Source organism: Austrofundulus limnaeus, unplaced genomic scaffold (assembly GCF_001266775.1).
Source record: "Austrofundulus limnaeus strain Quisiro unplaced genomic scaffold, Austrofundulus_limnaeus-1.0 Scaffold1, whole genome shotgun sequence".
Lineage (NCBI taxonomy): Eukaryota > Metazoa > Chordata > Actinopteri > Cyprinodontiformes > Rivulidae > Austrofundulus > Austrofundulus limnaeus.
The window spans coordinates 3,687,949-3,704,371 of record NW_013952403.1 but is presented as its reverse complement, the minus strand read 5'-3'; the positions used below and the strand labels follow the sequence as shown (position 1 = coordinate 3,704,371).

Sequence of the window (16,423 nt, the reverse complement as noted above, 5' to 3'; positions counted from 1 at the left end):
ATATATGGATCTGAACAGGCAGAAAGTATCAACACTACACAGAGAAATGAAACACCATGTGGAGTTTCCATTTAGATAAACATGGTAGTGAGCACAGCAAGTTAAAGTTAAGTCACAGGGGTTTGTTAGTTGTAGTTTGTTCTGTTTTTCAGGAGCTGATGATGTGCCTTACTGGATAGTAATCATAGTCCTAGACAGCAGTTTGAGTTATTAATACTTGGCCAGTATTTGTAAACCTCAGGCTTTAATCAGCTCTTGTGCGATCAGGTTTCACGTACCGAGTCCATGGCCGAGCTGCCAGACATCTTTTCCTACCGGCCATCGTACGATGACGAGCGATCTAACCAATAGTGGAGCCAGATTCCCTCTTTGCATCGGCCTGTTTCTCTTGGCTCCTGCGTCCAGTCGCTCCCATTTTTGAATGTTTGGCCTTCTCCGTTTCTTCAGTGCTGGCGAGCTTCCCTTTTTCAAGGCCTCTGAAGCTCAACTTTCATATTAGTTTCTTCATCTGTGCTTCCTCAAAGTGTTTGAGCCTCCCATTACAGCTTTTACCCCCTTTATTTCCCTTTTAGGCTCAGCTGTATATTCAATATTTTTGTTTGCTTTTTTTTTTTATTTCAGATGAACAGAAGTGTCTGGGTTACATTTGATAAACATTAAGTGGTCTCATAAGACCAGGCTGAATCGGTGTCTGTGGAGACGGCGGTGTTGTGCCCATTTTTATTTGAGCAACAAATAAAGTCAGGAATGCACTCACTGGCCAGTGGCGCCGGCGTCGCAGCGCTGCATTCGCTCTTCTTCCAAAACGGCCTCTCTTCGGCTGTTTTAAGGTGTGGAACATGACTCCCGTCCAAAGCGCAGTCTGACCCCGTCGTCACATGGCGCGGACTCTGATGTCCAACTCCGGGCCAAGAGGCTTTGGGACAAACTGAAACCTCGTAAATACTCTTAAGGACCGTGTTGCTCATGTTTTATTTCATTTGAAAAGTAGTGGCTGTTATTCATGTTAATGGGAAGCTTTTTAAAATAGGAACCCTGACGCAGGACATTAAGGAATTTGATCTTAATTAAGTTTTATCTCAAGGCTCCCACAGCTTGAGACGACATATTTACCAGTTATCTCAATAAAGGACTCCAAAGATGCTGAATTTATTGTAATAAACCGTAGATAAAAGCAGCAGACTGAACGAATGTAATAAACTCTTATTTCAATTGTTATCACTTCCTCACAGTAAACACAAAAGGGGGAAAGACCTTGGCTTAACTACAGAATCAAAAAACTCATTGTTTGAATGTTTCCTGTCAGACACGAACCTTTTCTCTGCCTTTCTGTGTGCAGGTGATGGTGAACGGAGAGAAGGAGCGGGTCTCGTTGCTGGTCATGAAGAAACTGGTCAGTAGGGGCAGCGTGGATGCCGTGTCTCAGCAGATGGCGTCTCACCCTCAGTATCTGAAGAGCTTCCTGCACACGCAGCACTACATCCTGCACATGGACGGCCCCCTGCCGCTGCCGTACCGCCACTATATCGCCATCATGGTGAGCGATGGGGCTCATGTCGCCGCTGCACGTTGAAGTTGGTGTTTTTAATTAAAATTCTGCTTCCTACACAATTTTTTTTTCAGGCGGCCGCACGACATCACTGCAACTACCTGGTGTACCTACACTCTGCCCAGTTCCTGAGGGTGGGCGGGGACCCTCTGTGGCTGCAGGGTTTGGAAGCAGCACCCCCCCGCCTCCGCCTTCTCGACCACATCAACAAGGTGCTGGCCCACCAGCCCTGGCTCACCACCTGCTCCCACATCCAGGTATGACAAAGATCCGCAAAAATCTTCTTTTTTTTCCTTTTATAGTTATTTTTTTGTAAAGTCTTGTCTCGGCTCCACGCAGACCCTGCTGAAAGCAGGCGAACAGTGCTGGTCTCTGGCCGAGCTGGTCCAGGCCGTGGTGATCCTGGCCCACTGCCACTCCCTCTGCAGCTTTGTGTTTGGATGCAACACAGACTCGGACCTTGTTCCTCTCGCCAAATCTCCCAACGGTACCCCGCCGACCTTCTGCCCCTTCGATGCTGCCAACGGCAACGCCAACGTGCCTCAGTCGCTCGCCGCTCCCTCTGAACACAGAACACGACGACGGGTAAACAAATCAGACCTTCTTACGTTACGATATTCAAAAGACGAGAGAACTGTGAGACAAATACAGTCCTAGACATTACAAGTATTTGCATGTTTTTCACCTTTTTTAAATATAATTTTAAAGAAAACCTTTAAACCAAGTGTAAAAAGCTCATCTTTTAGGTTACTGAGTAAAACAGCTACAATATTAAGAAAAACAATAAAATTAGGCTCTTTTTTAATAAAACATGTAGCTATGAGTTCTTACTTCATTCATTGAAGCAATGGTTTCTGACAGTGACTTGTTTTGCTGTAAAATTTCATATCAACCATGTAACAAACATGTTGTATTGTGTTAAACTGGGGTCAATAAGACTTAGAAACTCATAGCAGCTGCAGCATAAACACTTTAGTTTTGGTTAAGGTGCTGTGGAAATAATAAAAAAAACGTGCTTCAGATATTTATTATAAAGAAAAAACATGATCACAAGCTAAATTACAAGTTATTTGCGTGGTTGTTTGTCAGTGTGGCTGCAGCAGTTTGAAGGTTATAAAGTCGAACAGAAAATATTGTGTAAAATGCTTCACTGAACGCTGGGAGAGCTTTTCAGATTTATAAAGTGTTTCATGTTTAGTTTCTAACTAATTTATATCTGCATATATTTGTGTGGACAGTCTCTAGACTCCAGCTGTGACATGGTTTGTCTGAAGGAGAGGATCCAGAAGTCCCAGGAGGAGCAAGAGAGGAGGGACGAGCGTTTTCTGCAGACGCAGACTCTCCAGCAAACAGGTGATCCACTGGAGCCCCAACAAACAAACAAACAAACACTGCATCCTTGTTTACGCTCTGATGTTAGCTGCAGAGTGTAAAATTCAGGTCACGCGGTGTGAAACCTGAGCAGACACACCACTCCTCTGCCACTTTTAGTGACACACTAAAGTCCACCTCTGCTCTCCGTCTCCGTTTTTAGACATGGAAGAAGAGGAGGAGATGATTTGCTTCGCAGATCCGTCGCGCTTCGTCACCGACGCCGACTTCTGCTACCAGGAGTTCGCCCGCAGAGACGAGGACCGCTTCCAAGTGCTGAGAGTCCAGGTGAGTGTTTACATCTGCTGACACGGGGGCGTCGTGGCCGGCCCACTGCAGATCGAGATGTAACTGTGGCGCCTGGCAGAATTTGTTGATCCAGTTTAAAACATTTTTTTAAATAGTTTGCACATTAGATTGACTCACAAAACCAAATGAGTCTCTTTTTAGATCATTTTTTTCTTATATGCGGGTTTCAGCAAAAAAATCACATTCCACAATTTTTGTTATTTCAACAATTGAAATATCAAAATGTTCAACCCCTTAAGGAAATTCCAGATATGACTTTTAGTATTATTTAACTTTAACATTACGTTCTCATTGCAAATGAACAGTTACCTTTAACATCCTTTAAAAACCTTTTAAAGTGTTTCTAAAACTTTACTGTACTTTACACCTTTTGTTCTGGTTCTGCTTTTTTATTACCATGTGCTAATTTCAGATTCCGTTGGCTTCTATGTTGTTGATTTCAGCTTTTTTCTTTTTTAGCTATCATTTTGTGTTATTCTAATTTAAAACTTTTAGTGCTTATTTTATTTTTCGGTGTTTTTAGCTACTTTTAGCCCATTTCAGCTAATTTGAGCTAAATTCACCTTTTTTGTAATAATTTTGGCTTCTTACTGCTTAATTCAGCAAATGTGCTCTTTCTCATTGATTGTGCTAATTTCACCATTTTTTGTAGCTATTTTGAGGTTATTTTCAGCTTTTTGAACAAATGGCAAGTTTTTTTGTATTTGGTTTTTTACTAATTTGAACAATTTTACTATTTTCCCTATCTGGTAATTTTAACTTGTTTCTGCTACTGTTAGCTTCTTTTTGCTAATTTTAGAAATTTTTTTGCTATTCAGTTTTTTGACGTTTCTACTGATTTTTCACTTTTGTTTTCATACTTTCAGCAAAAGTCAGCCATTCAAATGCTGTTAAACCTTTTCAGTTTGATTCCAGCTCCAGTAGTAAAAATCGTTCTCTGCATTGTAGCAGGAAATATAATTTCCCTAGTTGTTTAAAATAATCAGATTGAAACGTTGCTGAAGGTCTATATTTACGATGGAGTGTTTTGTTATGATTGCAGGACTATTCATGGGAAGACCACGGCTTCTCCTTAGTTAACAGGCTGTACTCGGACATCGGCCACCTACTGGATGACCGGTTCAGGAGCGTGGCCACCCTGCCCTCCATGCACAGCCCCGATCTGAAGAGGGCCATCTGGAACTACATCCACTGTGTGTTAGGAATACGGTGAGATTACCACCTCAATGTTCTGTCTCTAAAACACTTGTCTACTCACACAGGATTGTAGTTGTTTCTATTCATCAAAGTAAATATGTTTCCTTTTGCTCACAGATACGATGATTACGATTACGGAGAGGTGAATCAGTTGCTTGCACGAGATTTGAAGCTGTACATCAAAGCTGTGGCATGTTACCCGGATGCCACGAAAACCCCGGTTTGTCCTCTCAGCTGGACTCTGCTTAAAGCTACAGAAAGGGTAAGAGGGTTTTAAACACAGGCTTATTCCTGGTTCACACAGCTTTTCAACGACTGACAGAGCCGCAAAGATTTGATTTTAATTTTTTTTTTTTTTGTATTTTCTTATCTTAAAGTAAAATAATAGGATTTTTAGGGTTTTGTTGTTGTTTTTAACTCATAGTGATCAAATGTATCTCTAAGATAGATTGAGAATAAGGCATAAGAAATGAGTTATGTGTTTCTGCATTTAATTGTATTTGCTTAGTTGTTTTCTAAATGCTACATAAAACACAATTTGGATAGGGTCATTTGTATTTCTATAATAATAATAAATTGTTATATTACATTTTTAAGAAATAGTTTCTTAACAAAATATTGTATTTTGGTCCACTTCTGTAACTATGTCCCATATGGCTTAAAGGCTGAAAACAGCAGGAGCTAACTTCCTGTTCAAAAATGAACCAGCCTGCTCCATTTAAAGTTACTAATCAACAAAGTTATATTTGTTTAAGTTGTTCAGAATTCAGAGAAGCTCTGTGTAAAACAGCTTCATCTTCCACACTTCTGTCAGGATTTTCTGTTGTCCGAGAGGAAGTTTACAGTCTCGGCTCATCTCCAGTGTTTTGTCACCAGACGTGTTTTCATTTGTCTTCTCTCCTCAGATACACGTAAACCTGCTCATCATGGAGGCGCGGCTGCAGGCGGAGCTGCTGTACGCGCTGAGAGCCATCACTCAGTACATGATCGCCTGATGAGGAGCAGTACTCAGAGACTCGAGGACAAAGCCGTCTCATGACCCTGGGGACGAAGAGCGGCACTTTTAAGGACACGCAACCCGGTTGTTCGTGGCTGTGCCTCATTACTTCTCTCTCTCAGATTTATTGTATTTATACCGCAGTGTGCCATACCCTCTGCTCTCACCCCTCATGCTGTGTGTCTTCTAATGAGGTCTTCAGAAAATATCCTGGCTCTCAAAGGTTATGTGCAATTATTAGTACTTATTTAAATTTTTACCTCCTGCCGTGTGTTCCAGTTCCTCTCCGTGGCCAACACTCCTTTTTTTGTTGTTGTTAAACAAATCTCCTTTTGTATTAAGCTTTCTTAAAAAAATGTTTTTGTACAAGTTGAATGAATGTTATTGGGAGCCCTTCTTTTTTTCAGTTTTGAAGGACCTTTAGTGGACTGTGAAGGTAATTTAGCTCTCCCTGATATTTCGTATTAATGCTGGTCAAGAACAAAAACAGCCATGACACTGCTGGAAGTTATCACATCACCATAGTTTCTTTTAATAAGCACTTTTTAAAACAAATAAACAAAAAAACTTTATATATATTTATAATGCAATGTAGCTCGTGGGTAGACGATGATAAAACTTGTGGGTCTGACAATTTTCTTCTTCACTGTTGTAACTTTTTTGACTGTTCTCAAACTTTCCCACTTTGTTTTACGTCAGATTTCTGCGCGAAGGTACTCGATTTATGGTATTTGAAAAATTTGTTTTGTTTCTTTGGTAACATTTTGTCAGAAAGGTGAAAAAAAAAGGGTTTGTACAAAATTTCAAATTGGTATTGAAGCTAATCTGAGCTTCTTGGTGTTTGTTTTTTTTACTGATATGTTCAGGAAATATTCAATCATTAATGTTAAGAACCCAACATTATATAGAAATAAATTGATTAAATTGTATAAATAAAGAGCTGCACTGTTCCAAAGTTTAGATTATTGATTTAATGATTGTTTCTATATTGCACCAGAGCTGATTATTTGGAGTTTTGAAAGCAGAACTGTTTTTTCTTTTTTGTTAGTTTTTTTAAATATGTTTTTTCTAATATTTTGAGTACTTTGTTTTTCTGGGTGTGACTGTAGGACCTGCTTGTTGCGCTGTTGTCTGGCTAGATATCCAAGTTTATCAGACGGATTCGGAGACTTCAGGAGGAAACAAGTGCATGTTTGGCAAAAGCAAAACGCGTCGTTAACCCAGGTGACTTCAGACGTGGAGGCAGGTTACTGCAGCCGGGAGATGCTCCCAAATGTAAAATGTGTGACTCTCCTTACAGAAATGAGAACAGATTCTTTTTTTTTGTCCCGGTGTTGGCTGGCGTCATTTTGGTAAATGCTGGAGCTGTGAATGTCCTCTATTTCAATCTGATACCTTACAAACACTGCAAAGAGGTTCTGACAAAGATGTTTGAACCATCTTTGGATCATTTCAGTGAAAAGACGGTTGGATACAGTAAGATGAGAGAACAAGTGCAAAATACAAATGTTTTTTGAAAATGTGAAAAATTTTCTATAAAAATACTCTTCAAAATAACTTGTCTGTCTTTTTTTTAATCTCATTTATCTTTAACTGTTTTTCCAACTTGCACAAAACTTACGACCTCAAATTTACAAAACATTTACATCGTCTTTTGCTATTTTAGTTGATTTAACAACCAAATTAATGAAAATTCACTGATAAATTTAATTAAAAACTAGGAAAAACCTAAAACATTTCATAGTAGAAAAGCATGCAAATCTTTTTAATTTTTTTGCACAGTAATGGTATAAGTTTAATTTATTTGTGGCTTTTTTTTTTTGAGAAATGTTCACCTGACAGTTGACACCACAGTAACTTGAAAATTCAAAATTCAGACAAATGTTTATTCCCACAACCCAAGGGTGTAATCACCATCTTGAAAGTGGGGGGGACACATTTTTAAAGGTCTTTTTTTCCTGCTTCGGCTGAAAAAAATGGGGGACATGTCCCACCCAGTGCCTATGGCGGTTACGCCCATGCCCACAACTATTTTTGGTGAATATACAAATTATATATGCAAATGTAGTGATTGCTTTTGTCTTTTTCACCTCATACATATCTTCATCTATAAAACTTGGTTTTGTCCAAAAATCCAGTGAGCACACTCAAACCTCCATAGAATCAGTTATATTTGAGCTTAAAAATTGGGCTTTAAAACTGGAACGATCACTTTAAATTGTTGTTTCTTCCACATAAAACACTGCAGAGGCATAAAAAAAGGTTTTCTCGAATTTTCTGAATTTTTACTTAAATGTTTTTGCTGTTTTTATCAAAGGCTGAATTTTCTGTCTGTGTCTCATTAACTTGGCATTCAGGCAAAGACAGACAGGTGTTGACAGCCCCTTTTGGTTCCCATGCATCCAAAAGTAGCCATATTTAGAATACTTTATGATTATTTTATCCAGTATTTAGTTTTACTCAAGTGCAAAACAAAACAATGATCATTTTATATCAATGTCATTTTTTAAGTTAGGTCATAAAAATCTGACACATTTATTATCCACCTCAACATTTATATACACTACAGAACTTCTTAAGCGATGGCGCCCTCTACTGGGAGCTTCAGTCTGAGTCAATAACAAGTGGAAACAAAGTGGGTTAAACAGTTTACTGGATTTATTTCTGCTCTTCTACTGTTTGTCATCTGACTCACTTTACAATGTGTAAAAGGAAACCGGGGGCGGGGGGTGGCAACGAATGACAGAACAACTATCAAGACAAATTATTTCCTGACTTCTCCACAACTCATGGATCCCACTCAACCTTTTACTTTGTGAGGAAACAAAACAAACTTCGCCAAATACTAAAATGCTGCAAGAAACGGGGAGTGGATTTTAAACCTTGAAACATACTGGGATCAACTTCTACTTTAAGATAACAACTTTTAAGGAAAATAAAATATGCGGATAGTTGTGTCGTATAAAGGAAGAATATAAACAAAGTAACACAGCAACCGTAAACAGGTGAGAAAGCAGCTGCTGCGTCCACCAGCTGTTAATAACGGGACGTCAGTTTACGACAATCAGCTTGTCTAACGTTATGTTACGACTGAAACTAGCAGAGAAACAAGTTTGCTTTTCCAGATTAAACGGGGCCGAGCCGCTCCACGTGACCAAACGTTGGGTGGAGGACTGACTGCTTGACTGTCCTACAGAGAGAATTAAAATAATAATAATAATAAAAAAATCTGATATGCGCGGCATACTCCAAATACATCACAAATTGTTTCATCTAGCACCATTTCAAAAAGTAAAATAAGAAAATGTTAAACATTCGTTTAGGAAAGGAGAGTGCTTTATACATATCAGATCAGAGGAGAACACACTGCTACAGTGACTCTGCAAAAACTGTCCATCCAAACAAGTCTTATGTGCAGCCAAAATATAGTTTTGATCGTGTTTTGAAACTGATATACTAGGCAAGAGCAGAGTTAGGAATTACTCTTATTTCAACAAGTGCAATGTCTTACTGCACTGCCAGATTATTTCACTTAATTTGAGAAGATTCAGACTATAATTTAGTTTTTTAACTTATTTTTAGATGGCAAATTTTTGCAGTAGAAAAAAAAGATGGGTGTCCAATCCTGCATGTTGTGTCTGTTTCCCTACGCCAACGCTCCCGAGTCAGTGACTGAATTACCTCTTCAAGTTCTAAAGAAGCCCATAAATCCCCCCATTCATCCCCACATCGGTTGCAATGGAGAAGAAACAAAGAAAACACGCAGAACAGTGGACAACCCCTTGTTTAAACTGCGGGAACAAAATTAAAAATTAAACAAAAAACGTTCAGAGAAGGGAGATGGAAAAAAAGAAATCCTGCTACAAAGTCACTTTGTGCTCTAGTGTTTTAAAATGTTGTCGGTTTAAAACAAAACAAAAAAAAACAACAAGGGAAAGGCATGAATAGCTACAAAGACGTCTCTAAAATCAAAGTAATTAAAATATACGAGTTTGGATCTTTTTTAAGATGGAAAAGTCTCCAGGAAAATCGCACGAAGACATGCTGGTTTCCAGTCTGCCGCGGCGCAAAAAAGATACGCAAAAACACGGTTTTCATCACAGCTAATGTTTGTGTTGTTTCTTTTTTTTCCTTGCTGCTTTGCTGTTTACTTCTAAGAGGTAAAAGCTGTGTGAGTACTGTTTTTGAGATGAGAACGTTTGCCAATAAAAGATTAAAGAATAAAACAAGAGACGCGAGGCAGGTGGCGCGGGGGGACTCTCAGCCAAACATGTATCAAGTATTCATCTTCCAAAAACGAAATAAAACAAAACAAAAATAAAATAAATCACATTACAGGTAATTTTTTTTCCAGCAAAGCTTATGTACATCGAGGATACTGTCTCAGGCCCAAGCGCTCCCTAAATGCCATGCAAATATTAGTGTTCCTTTGGTTACGTAAAAAAAAAAAAAAAATCTACACGCATTTCATTCTTTACAAAAATAAAAGCATAGAAAATTACCGTTAAAAACAATCTGAGAATGCTTCCTATGATGTAAAAAAACACCACTTTTTTATTAGTAATATATTTATTTGTATTAATATCTTTATCAAGCTAAATTGTATATTAAAACTATAATCAAATATATTCTTTTTTGTTACTCACACTGTTGATTAATTGCTTTAGCATTAGTTATTTAGAAATTAAAGTGTGAGACATCCAAATCTTAACCCCCCACCCAAAAAAAGAAAAAAAAAATCAGAAAAATCTTAAAATAGCGAAAGCCTTCAAGAAAGTGTTTTTTTTTTTTTTTTGCTCAAATTTCCTTCAAGGTTTCCATTAACCTCCCCTGGTAAGTCTGCATAGCGTGCCGTCAAGTACTTGTGCAACGTCTACATTAAAATAGTCTCTTTTAGAATATTATAAACTCTCTTTTCATTGAAATGAAACAAACTAACTTGGATCTGTTCTTATAGTTTGGGGTTCCTGAGTCGCAGGAAACCTAAGTGCTTTGAAAAGGACTCAAACAGAAAACAAGGGGAAAAAAAGTTGACAATTTGATAGTGGAAGCATTCTCCTGTTGAGGACGTCCTAAAACTCATCAGCGACTAAATTTACTCTTTAATGCCCCCCCGTGTATAAAGTCACAAATCACATTTCTTCATTTTGTTAGTTTAACTGCACATCAGGAAATTAAAAAATAAAATAAAAAAGACAACCTCATAAAAACATGTCCTAACACGCTGGATCGACACCAAAAAATGTCAAATTTCTCTTCCAAATTTATATTTTCTTCTCCGTTTTTTATTTAAAATTTGTAAATTGGGCAACAAAACTTTTTTTTAACAGATTGTCCAGTTTATTTATTTATTTTTAATCGAGACTCTTCTGTTTTCGGGGCGATGCGGGCGCCCAGTTCAGGCGATCGCGCTGCGTTTTGGTCTGGTTCATGTTGAGCGAGTGTCAGCGCAAAAACTGGCCATTTCTCTAAAAGGAAAACAAAACAAAAATTTAAGTTATGAACACCGGCGCCAGATAAATCCAGGGTACCATCATCTAAAGCTGCTCTGGTGTAACTCGACTGAAATGCAAACTCCCAGCAGCAGGGAGACAATGATTTGTCTTTTCCACTCCAAAAATATTATGTCACACATCATCTTTAAAAAAAAATACTCAGTTTCAGTTAGGGAAAAAAATACGGCTAGCAGCCATATTTTTTTTGCCAAGTGTTACAAAGAAAAAAAAAACAGGAGAAAAACTGTGCATAGTAGCCTGAATCGTCCCGTTGTCCTCTGCATGTCTTGGCACATGACGTGGGTCAGGCATCCATTTTAAAAATCCAAGAGAAAATTTGTATTTCTCTCTAGTAAAAAACTGTATCTTCAGCCCGCTGGGAAGAAGGACGCCTGGGTTGTTCTGCTGTTTGTTGAGGTTTGTGTTGAGTGGAGCTCTGTTTCTGCAAGAGAAGACGATCGATACGAGAGTCGTTTGTGTTTCTGCTGTTTGCCTCGTAAATCCAGGTAATGCCAAGCGGTGCACTTTAAAGCTGGCGTGTGGACGTGTAACGACCATCTTTTTGATCTAGTGATGCCAAGTATGACTTAAATGTTTGATTTAATTATATAAAAACAAAAAGAAGCTAACAGTTTCAGCTCACGGGATTAATAAATCCAATGTTTGGATCTTAAAGGGAACCCCGACTAGGTGTAACATTAGACATTATTTGACAAACATTTACTTAACTGTAAAACAAAGACTGTAAAAATACTGGCTGTTTTTATAGATTATTAAAAATATATTGTTACACGGTAAAAAAAACAGAGGCAAAGAGTGAGCATACCTGGATAATTCTGTGGGCTGAGCTGAGGAATTAGCTGGGCACCCAGTTGTGAGCGGACCCCTGTGTCGTGGTGGGGCCCGGGTAGCCCTGGCCTCCGGGCAGAATAGGGTCAAAGTTGAAATCCATGCTGTCTCCGTCCATGAGGTCACTGTTAATAATGTAGTCCACGTCGCAGTCCAGGTTTTCAGTGAACATGTCCACATCCAAGTCCGTGGGCAGGCGGTCTGGGCCGGTGGGGAAGCTGGACGGCGCCACGAACGGATTCATCCCTTGGAGGCTCATGCTCTGATTGGCTGAGGAGAGGGGCCCTCCGTGATGAGCGCCCATGGCCGGCACCATCGGGTGGTGGGCTTTGAGGGCGGAGAGCTGCGGCGGGTCCTGGGACATGCCGGACAGGATCATCCCGATGTTCATCTGAGGGTGATGCTGCTGCTGCTGGTGGTGGAGGTGGTGCTGCTGAGGCTGCATCTGAGGCTGCAGAGCCATCGGCGCCACGGCGTTCGCCTCCAGCCCTTTGCTCATCTGCAGCTGGCTGGAGGTGGGCCTCACGCCCACCACAGACGACCCCAGACCCATCTGCCCCATCCCTCCAGGACTGCTCACCTGGGACATCAACATTTCGTTCGGAGGAGGGGAGTCGGAGGTGAGGAGCGTCTCCAGGCTGGAGGGGACGTGGGCGCCGTAGTGGCCGCTCCCGCGGGAGCCAGGGGTGGGCATCGGGGTGAAGATGGAGTTGCTGAAGGTGGCGGGCTCTTTGCTGCTCGGTCCGCACAGCGAGACGGAGGCCTGCGCCCCCGCATTGGAGGGTGCTGGTGACAGGCTGGTCGACGGCAGCTGGTGGAAGGAGGGGAAGCCGGAGCCTCGGGGCAGCAGGGTGGAGGCGGAGGGCAGCGGAGTGGGGGGCGCCGGAGGGGCTGTGCTGGGACTGGCCCCGCCCTGCTGCCCCGTCATCAAGGTGAGGTTGTCGATCAGATCCAGCTCCTCCATGACGGTCTCTGTGAGGGTGGGGGTCAGGCTGCTGCTGGAGTACCTCCCCAGCAGCCCGTCCTCGGGGAGGTTGTCGTCATCGTCGTCGTCTTCCTGGACGGGAGCGATGGGGGACAGGCGCCCGCTCAGGGTGCTGGCGTTGGAGCTCGTGCGGGGGCGGAAGGTGGTCCACATGTCCGCGTCGTCCAGACTGCCGCGAGACGAGGGGCTGCTGCTGTTGACGCCCCATTTGGAGAACTGCTGGGACGAGTTGGGGCTGTCTGCGCCGGCCGAACCGGCGGCGCCGTCCCCCGGCAGCACGGCCCCCGCGCCGGCCGCCCCCGCCTGCTTCTTGGTCTGCTTGGCTCTCATGCGGCTCTTCAGCAGTTTGCTGCTGTTGTCCATGGACACAGCTCGGCGGCGGGGAGCTTTCCCGGTCTTCCCACCTTCGGGGTTGAGCATCCACCAGGAGCTTTTTCCTGTCGACTCATTGTGAACTCTCAAGAACTTGTTGTGGAGTGATAAATTGTGGCGAATTGAATTCTAAACATAAAAAAATAAACATGAAAAATTAAAGCTGCAGGATTTTGTTTCTCTAAACAAGAAAGTTTATTTACCATCACACTTCTGACTGCAATAAATGATGACTCTTTTGTGAACAATTTAAATAATTTGTACAGTTCTGTAATTTTTTATGGTTTGATACCTATTTTGAGCTCAGCTTTAATGGTCGATTGCACAGTTTTTACCATTTTGCATTGTTTTACTTGCATCCTTTATGGTCCGTTGTATTTTTGTCATGGGCTGCGGTAGTGTTGGGCAATATTGTCAAAAAAATGAATCACAATTAATTGTGGCATTTAGCTGATAACGATTAAGGAAAAAATTACACTTGTATGTTTTTTTTTTTTTACTATAAATCAATGTTTTAAAAACGTGCTTCAAAATCATCAGTCAAACTAACGTTTTCATTTTAACAGGTTAAAAGAGTAAGCTGGGTTGTAACAATGTTGAGTGGCAGCAGATCTTTATAGTCGTACACAAAAGTATATAAACACGTGGCACACTAATTGCAGCAATTGCAAAAAGGCAAATATTAACTGTTGACAGTTTTTCTGACAATAAATTGCACACAATATGATTTTACCCAAGGCTGCAGCTAAGATTGTCTCCCCAACAGGGATTCATAAAGTACCTTTTTTATTCAGCCATCAGTCAAAGAACAATTTTCAATCAATACTTTTAAATTTAGAAGTTGTGACACTTTCAGAAAGTTTATATATATATATATATATATATATATGTGTGGGGGGTGTTATATGATTTGTTGTTTGAGTTGATGTTTTTATTTTTATCAAGTACTGTTTTGTAAATTGTTTTGTTTGAATTTATTCTGTGGATAAAAGGGGCAGACATTATAAGATTTATTTTTCTGCTACCTTTCATTTTATTTTGATTTGTGTATTTTCTTTGTTTTCCATTGTATATGGTTATTTTTTTAATTAAACTAATAAATTTTATTGAATTGAATAATTATAGAGGATCCATAAAATGAGTAAAAGTGCAGGAAAAAAGTTATTTTTAAATCTGCTGCAAATTTAAATTAAAAAGTCCAATTTAACACACAAATTTCAACTTAACCAAAAACTTCTTAGTAGCTTCAGTTACTTAAAAGTATATTTCTGTGTTCAACATTTCTCCATGTAGAAAACAAGCATAAGTTTTTTTTTATGATCTATAAACAGATTCACACTGTATCTGCACAGCTGGCAACCATAGTGAAAACTGAGACAAATGCAAACAGTTAAAAGTGATTTTACTTTTGTTTTAACTTAAATAAACATGTCTTTCTACCTTCCAGCCTGCTGAGCTGTTGCTGTCTCCTTTATCTCTGAAGTAAGGCACAGTTTTCACCATCCAGTCGTAGATCTGGGCCAGGGTCAGCCTCTTCTCCGGGGAGTTCTCGATGGCCTGGCTGATCAGGTCGGCATAGCTCTGGTTGCCCCACGCGTTGCGCCGGGACGAGCCCTTGCGGGGCGTGGCTCCGGCTCCGGCCGCCCCGGCGGAGGCCCCGCCCTCTGCCGCGGCTTTCTCCGGCTCGGAGGTGATTTGCTGCGGCTCGGGCTTGTCCTCGTCCGCGGGCGGGGTCCCCGCGGCGGACTCGGCGCCGTCCGGCCCCTCCGGTTTCACAACCGAGATGTCGGGCCTCGGGAGCGGCCACGTGCAGGAGCGTGGTCTGCTCTGCGGCTCGAAATCCGGGTCGATCGGGGGCATCGACGACTCCTCCATCATGGCGGCTCTTTGAGTTTTACTTCACCAGCTGCGCCTCACTTTAAAACATTTACCTCCAAAAGGTCAATAAAGGATAAATACAGCCTTGAAAAACTTTAAAACATAAAAAAACACCTCTACTGCAAGGTGGGGGTCAACTGAGGGGCCTAGAGAAGAGACTCAATAATCTGAACACACCGATGGCCTTGGTTAATCCTCAGATTGGAGATTAGGGAACCCAAATAATCTCCTTAATAGTAACTATCATAAACCTTCAGATTTAACCCGGGGGAAGGAGGGCTGCGACTGGAACCCCTTTGTTCCAATCAAACACAAACAAAAGTGACGGAGCAGCGATGGACACCAAAACATCTGGATCTACAGATGTTCACCAGGAAATGAATGAAAACAACCTTAAACGTGATTTAAACCCAAACAATCCCATTCCAGACGAACAACAGATCTTTGTCTAACTTCAGAAATAATATATGAAAAGAACTAAGAAAAATATAAAAATTATTTTGTCCCAAATTTGCCAGAATTCAGTTTTTGTTTTAACGTAAAACTATAAACACTCAATCTGGGATTATCTGGCTACTTCTGAGAAACCCTCAGCACTTGTAAACAACAAGTCCCAAACAAAACAATATAAAAATACACAATAAACGACTAACTTTAACTATAAAAAGTGGATTAAAGAATGAAAATTTCCGAGGATCTAATTTGTGCTGCTCCCCCTCCAAAGAAGAAGAAGAAAAAAAGTACAAATAGTTCAGAGACGCGGTCCTCCGTCTGTCTGTGGACAGTCCAGTCAATAAATATGCAAACTAATTACAAAAAACAGAAAAATCAATTTGATGAACTAGTTTTTTTTTAGTGTGATTAGGGTTAAAATGTAAAAAACAAAAAAGTCCTCAGGTTTGCACGATCCGCCACATTGCGGCCAGGCGCGTGTCACCATCTGCCATGATGTTTCTCCACACTCCTGCGGCGGCACACGATGTTCGAAGAACCCGCTAACAAAACTCCCACAGAACGGTCCTGGGGCTCAGCTAGGGTTTCTTCTGGTTTTTCTTCCTTGTTTATCGCCGTGGACTCGGTAAACGCACCTGATAGTCCGGCTGAAAGTCCCGGCTGCTCCGTCGGCTCGGACTCTTCGCCGCACTTTGAAAACAGGCACCGTAACGTTAGCTGCTGCTTAAGCTCCCCTGCTACTCAAGAGTTTACAATCCGCGAAAAACTCCGTCAAAAGCTCCAGATTACGGCCTCCGGTCACCCGCTTCTGATAGGCGACGACTTTTAAGGAACTTTCCTCCGTCGCGGCGGCCCAAATGCTCGTTTCTTTGCGCTCTTTTCGACTTGTTTTGCTTTGTTTTGTTTTGACTCGAAGCGAAGACTCCCTTCTGACGTCTGTTTACCAATGTCAGAAAACGCGGTCTACG

General features: G+C 41.1%; 2 protein-coding genes across 3 annotated transcripts in view; one reads left to right on the top strand and one right to left on the bottom strand.

The window, feature by feature from the left end:
• sesn4 (sestrin 4) overlaps positions 1-6,977 on the top strand; it is an 18,377-nt gene extending 11,400 nt beyond the window's left edge. The window contains exons 2-9 of the mRNA XM_014005563.1: positions 1,340-1,537; positions 1,624-1,806; positions 1,889-2,134; positions 2,788-2,902; positions 3,084-3,208; positions 4,272-4,438; positions 4,544-4,688; positions 5,332-6,977. Coding sequence (XP_013861017.1) covers positions 1,340-1,537; positions 1,624-1,806; positions 1,889-2,134; positions 2,788-2,902; positions 3,084-3,208; positions 4,272-4,438; positions 4,544-4,688; positions 5,332-5,421 — 1,269 coding nt within the window. The 3' untranslated portion in view covers positions 5,422-6,977. The remainder of the gene's footprint in view (positions 1-1,339; positions 1,538-1,623; positions 1,807-1,888; positions 2,135-2,787; positions 2,903-3,083; positions 3,209-4,271; positions 4,439-4,543; positions 4,689-5,331) is intronic.
• foxo4 (forkhead box O4) lies at positions 2,026-16,377 on the bottom strand. 2 transcript variants are annotated; one of them, XM_014005550.1, is made up of 3 exons: positions 14,565-16,377; positions 11,745-13,253; positions 2,026-2,111 (listed from the first exon to the last, which is right to left on the bottom strand). In XM_014005550.1, the coding sequence occupies exons 1-2, from the start codon at positions 15,000-15,002 to the stop codon at positions 11,775-11,777; spliced, it is 1,917 nt and encodes a 638-aa protein (XP_013861004.1). In that variant the 5' UTR covers positions 15,003-16,377; the 3' UTR covers positions 2,026-2,111; positions 11,745-11,774. The 2 variants fall into 2 exon arrangements, with proteins under 2 accessions (XP_013861004.1, XP_013860997.1); XM_014005543.1 differs by lacking the exon at positions 2,026-2,111 and adding an exon at positions 8,060-11,360 and having other exon boundaries at positions 14,565-16,376.
• Positions 16,378-16,423: the final 46 nt, after the last annotated feature.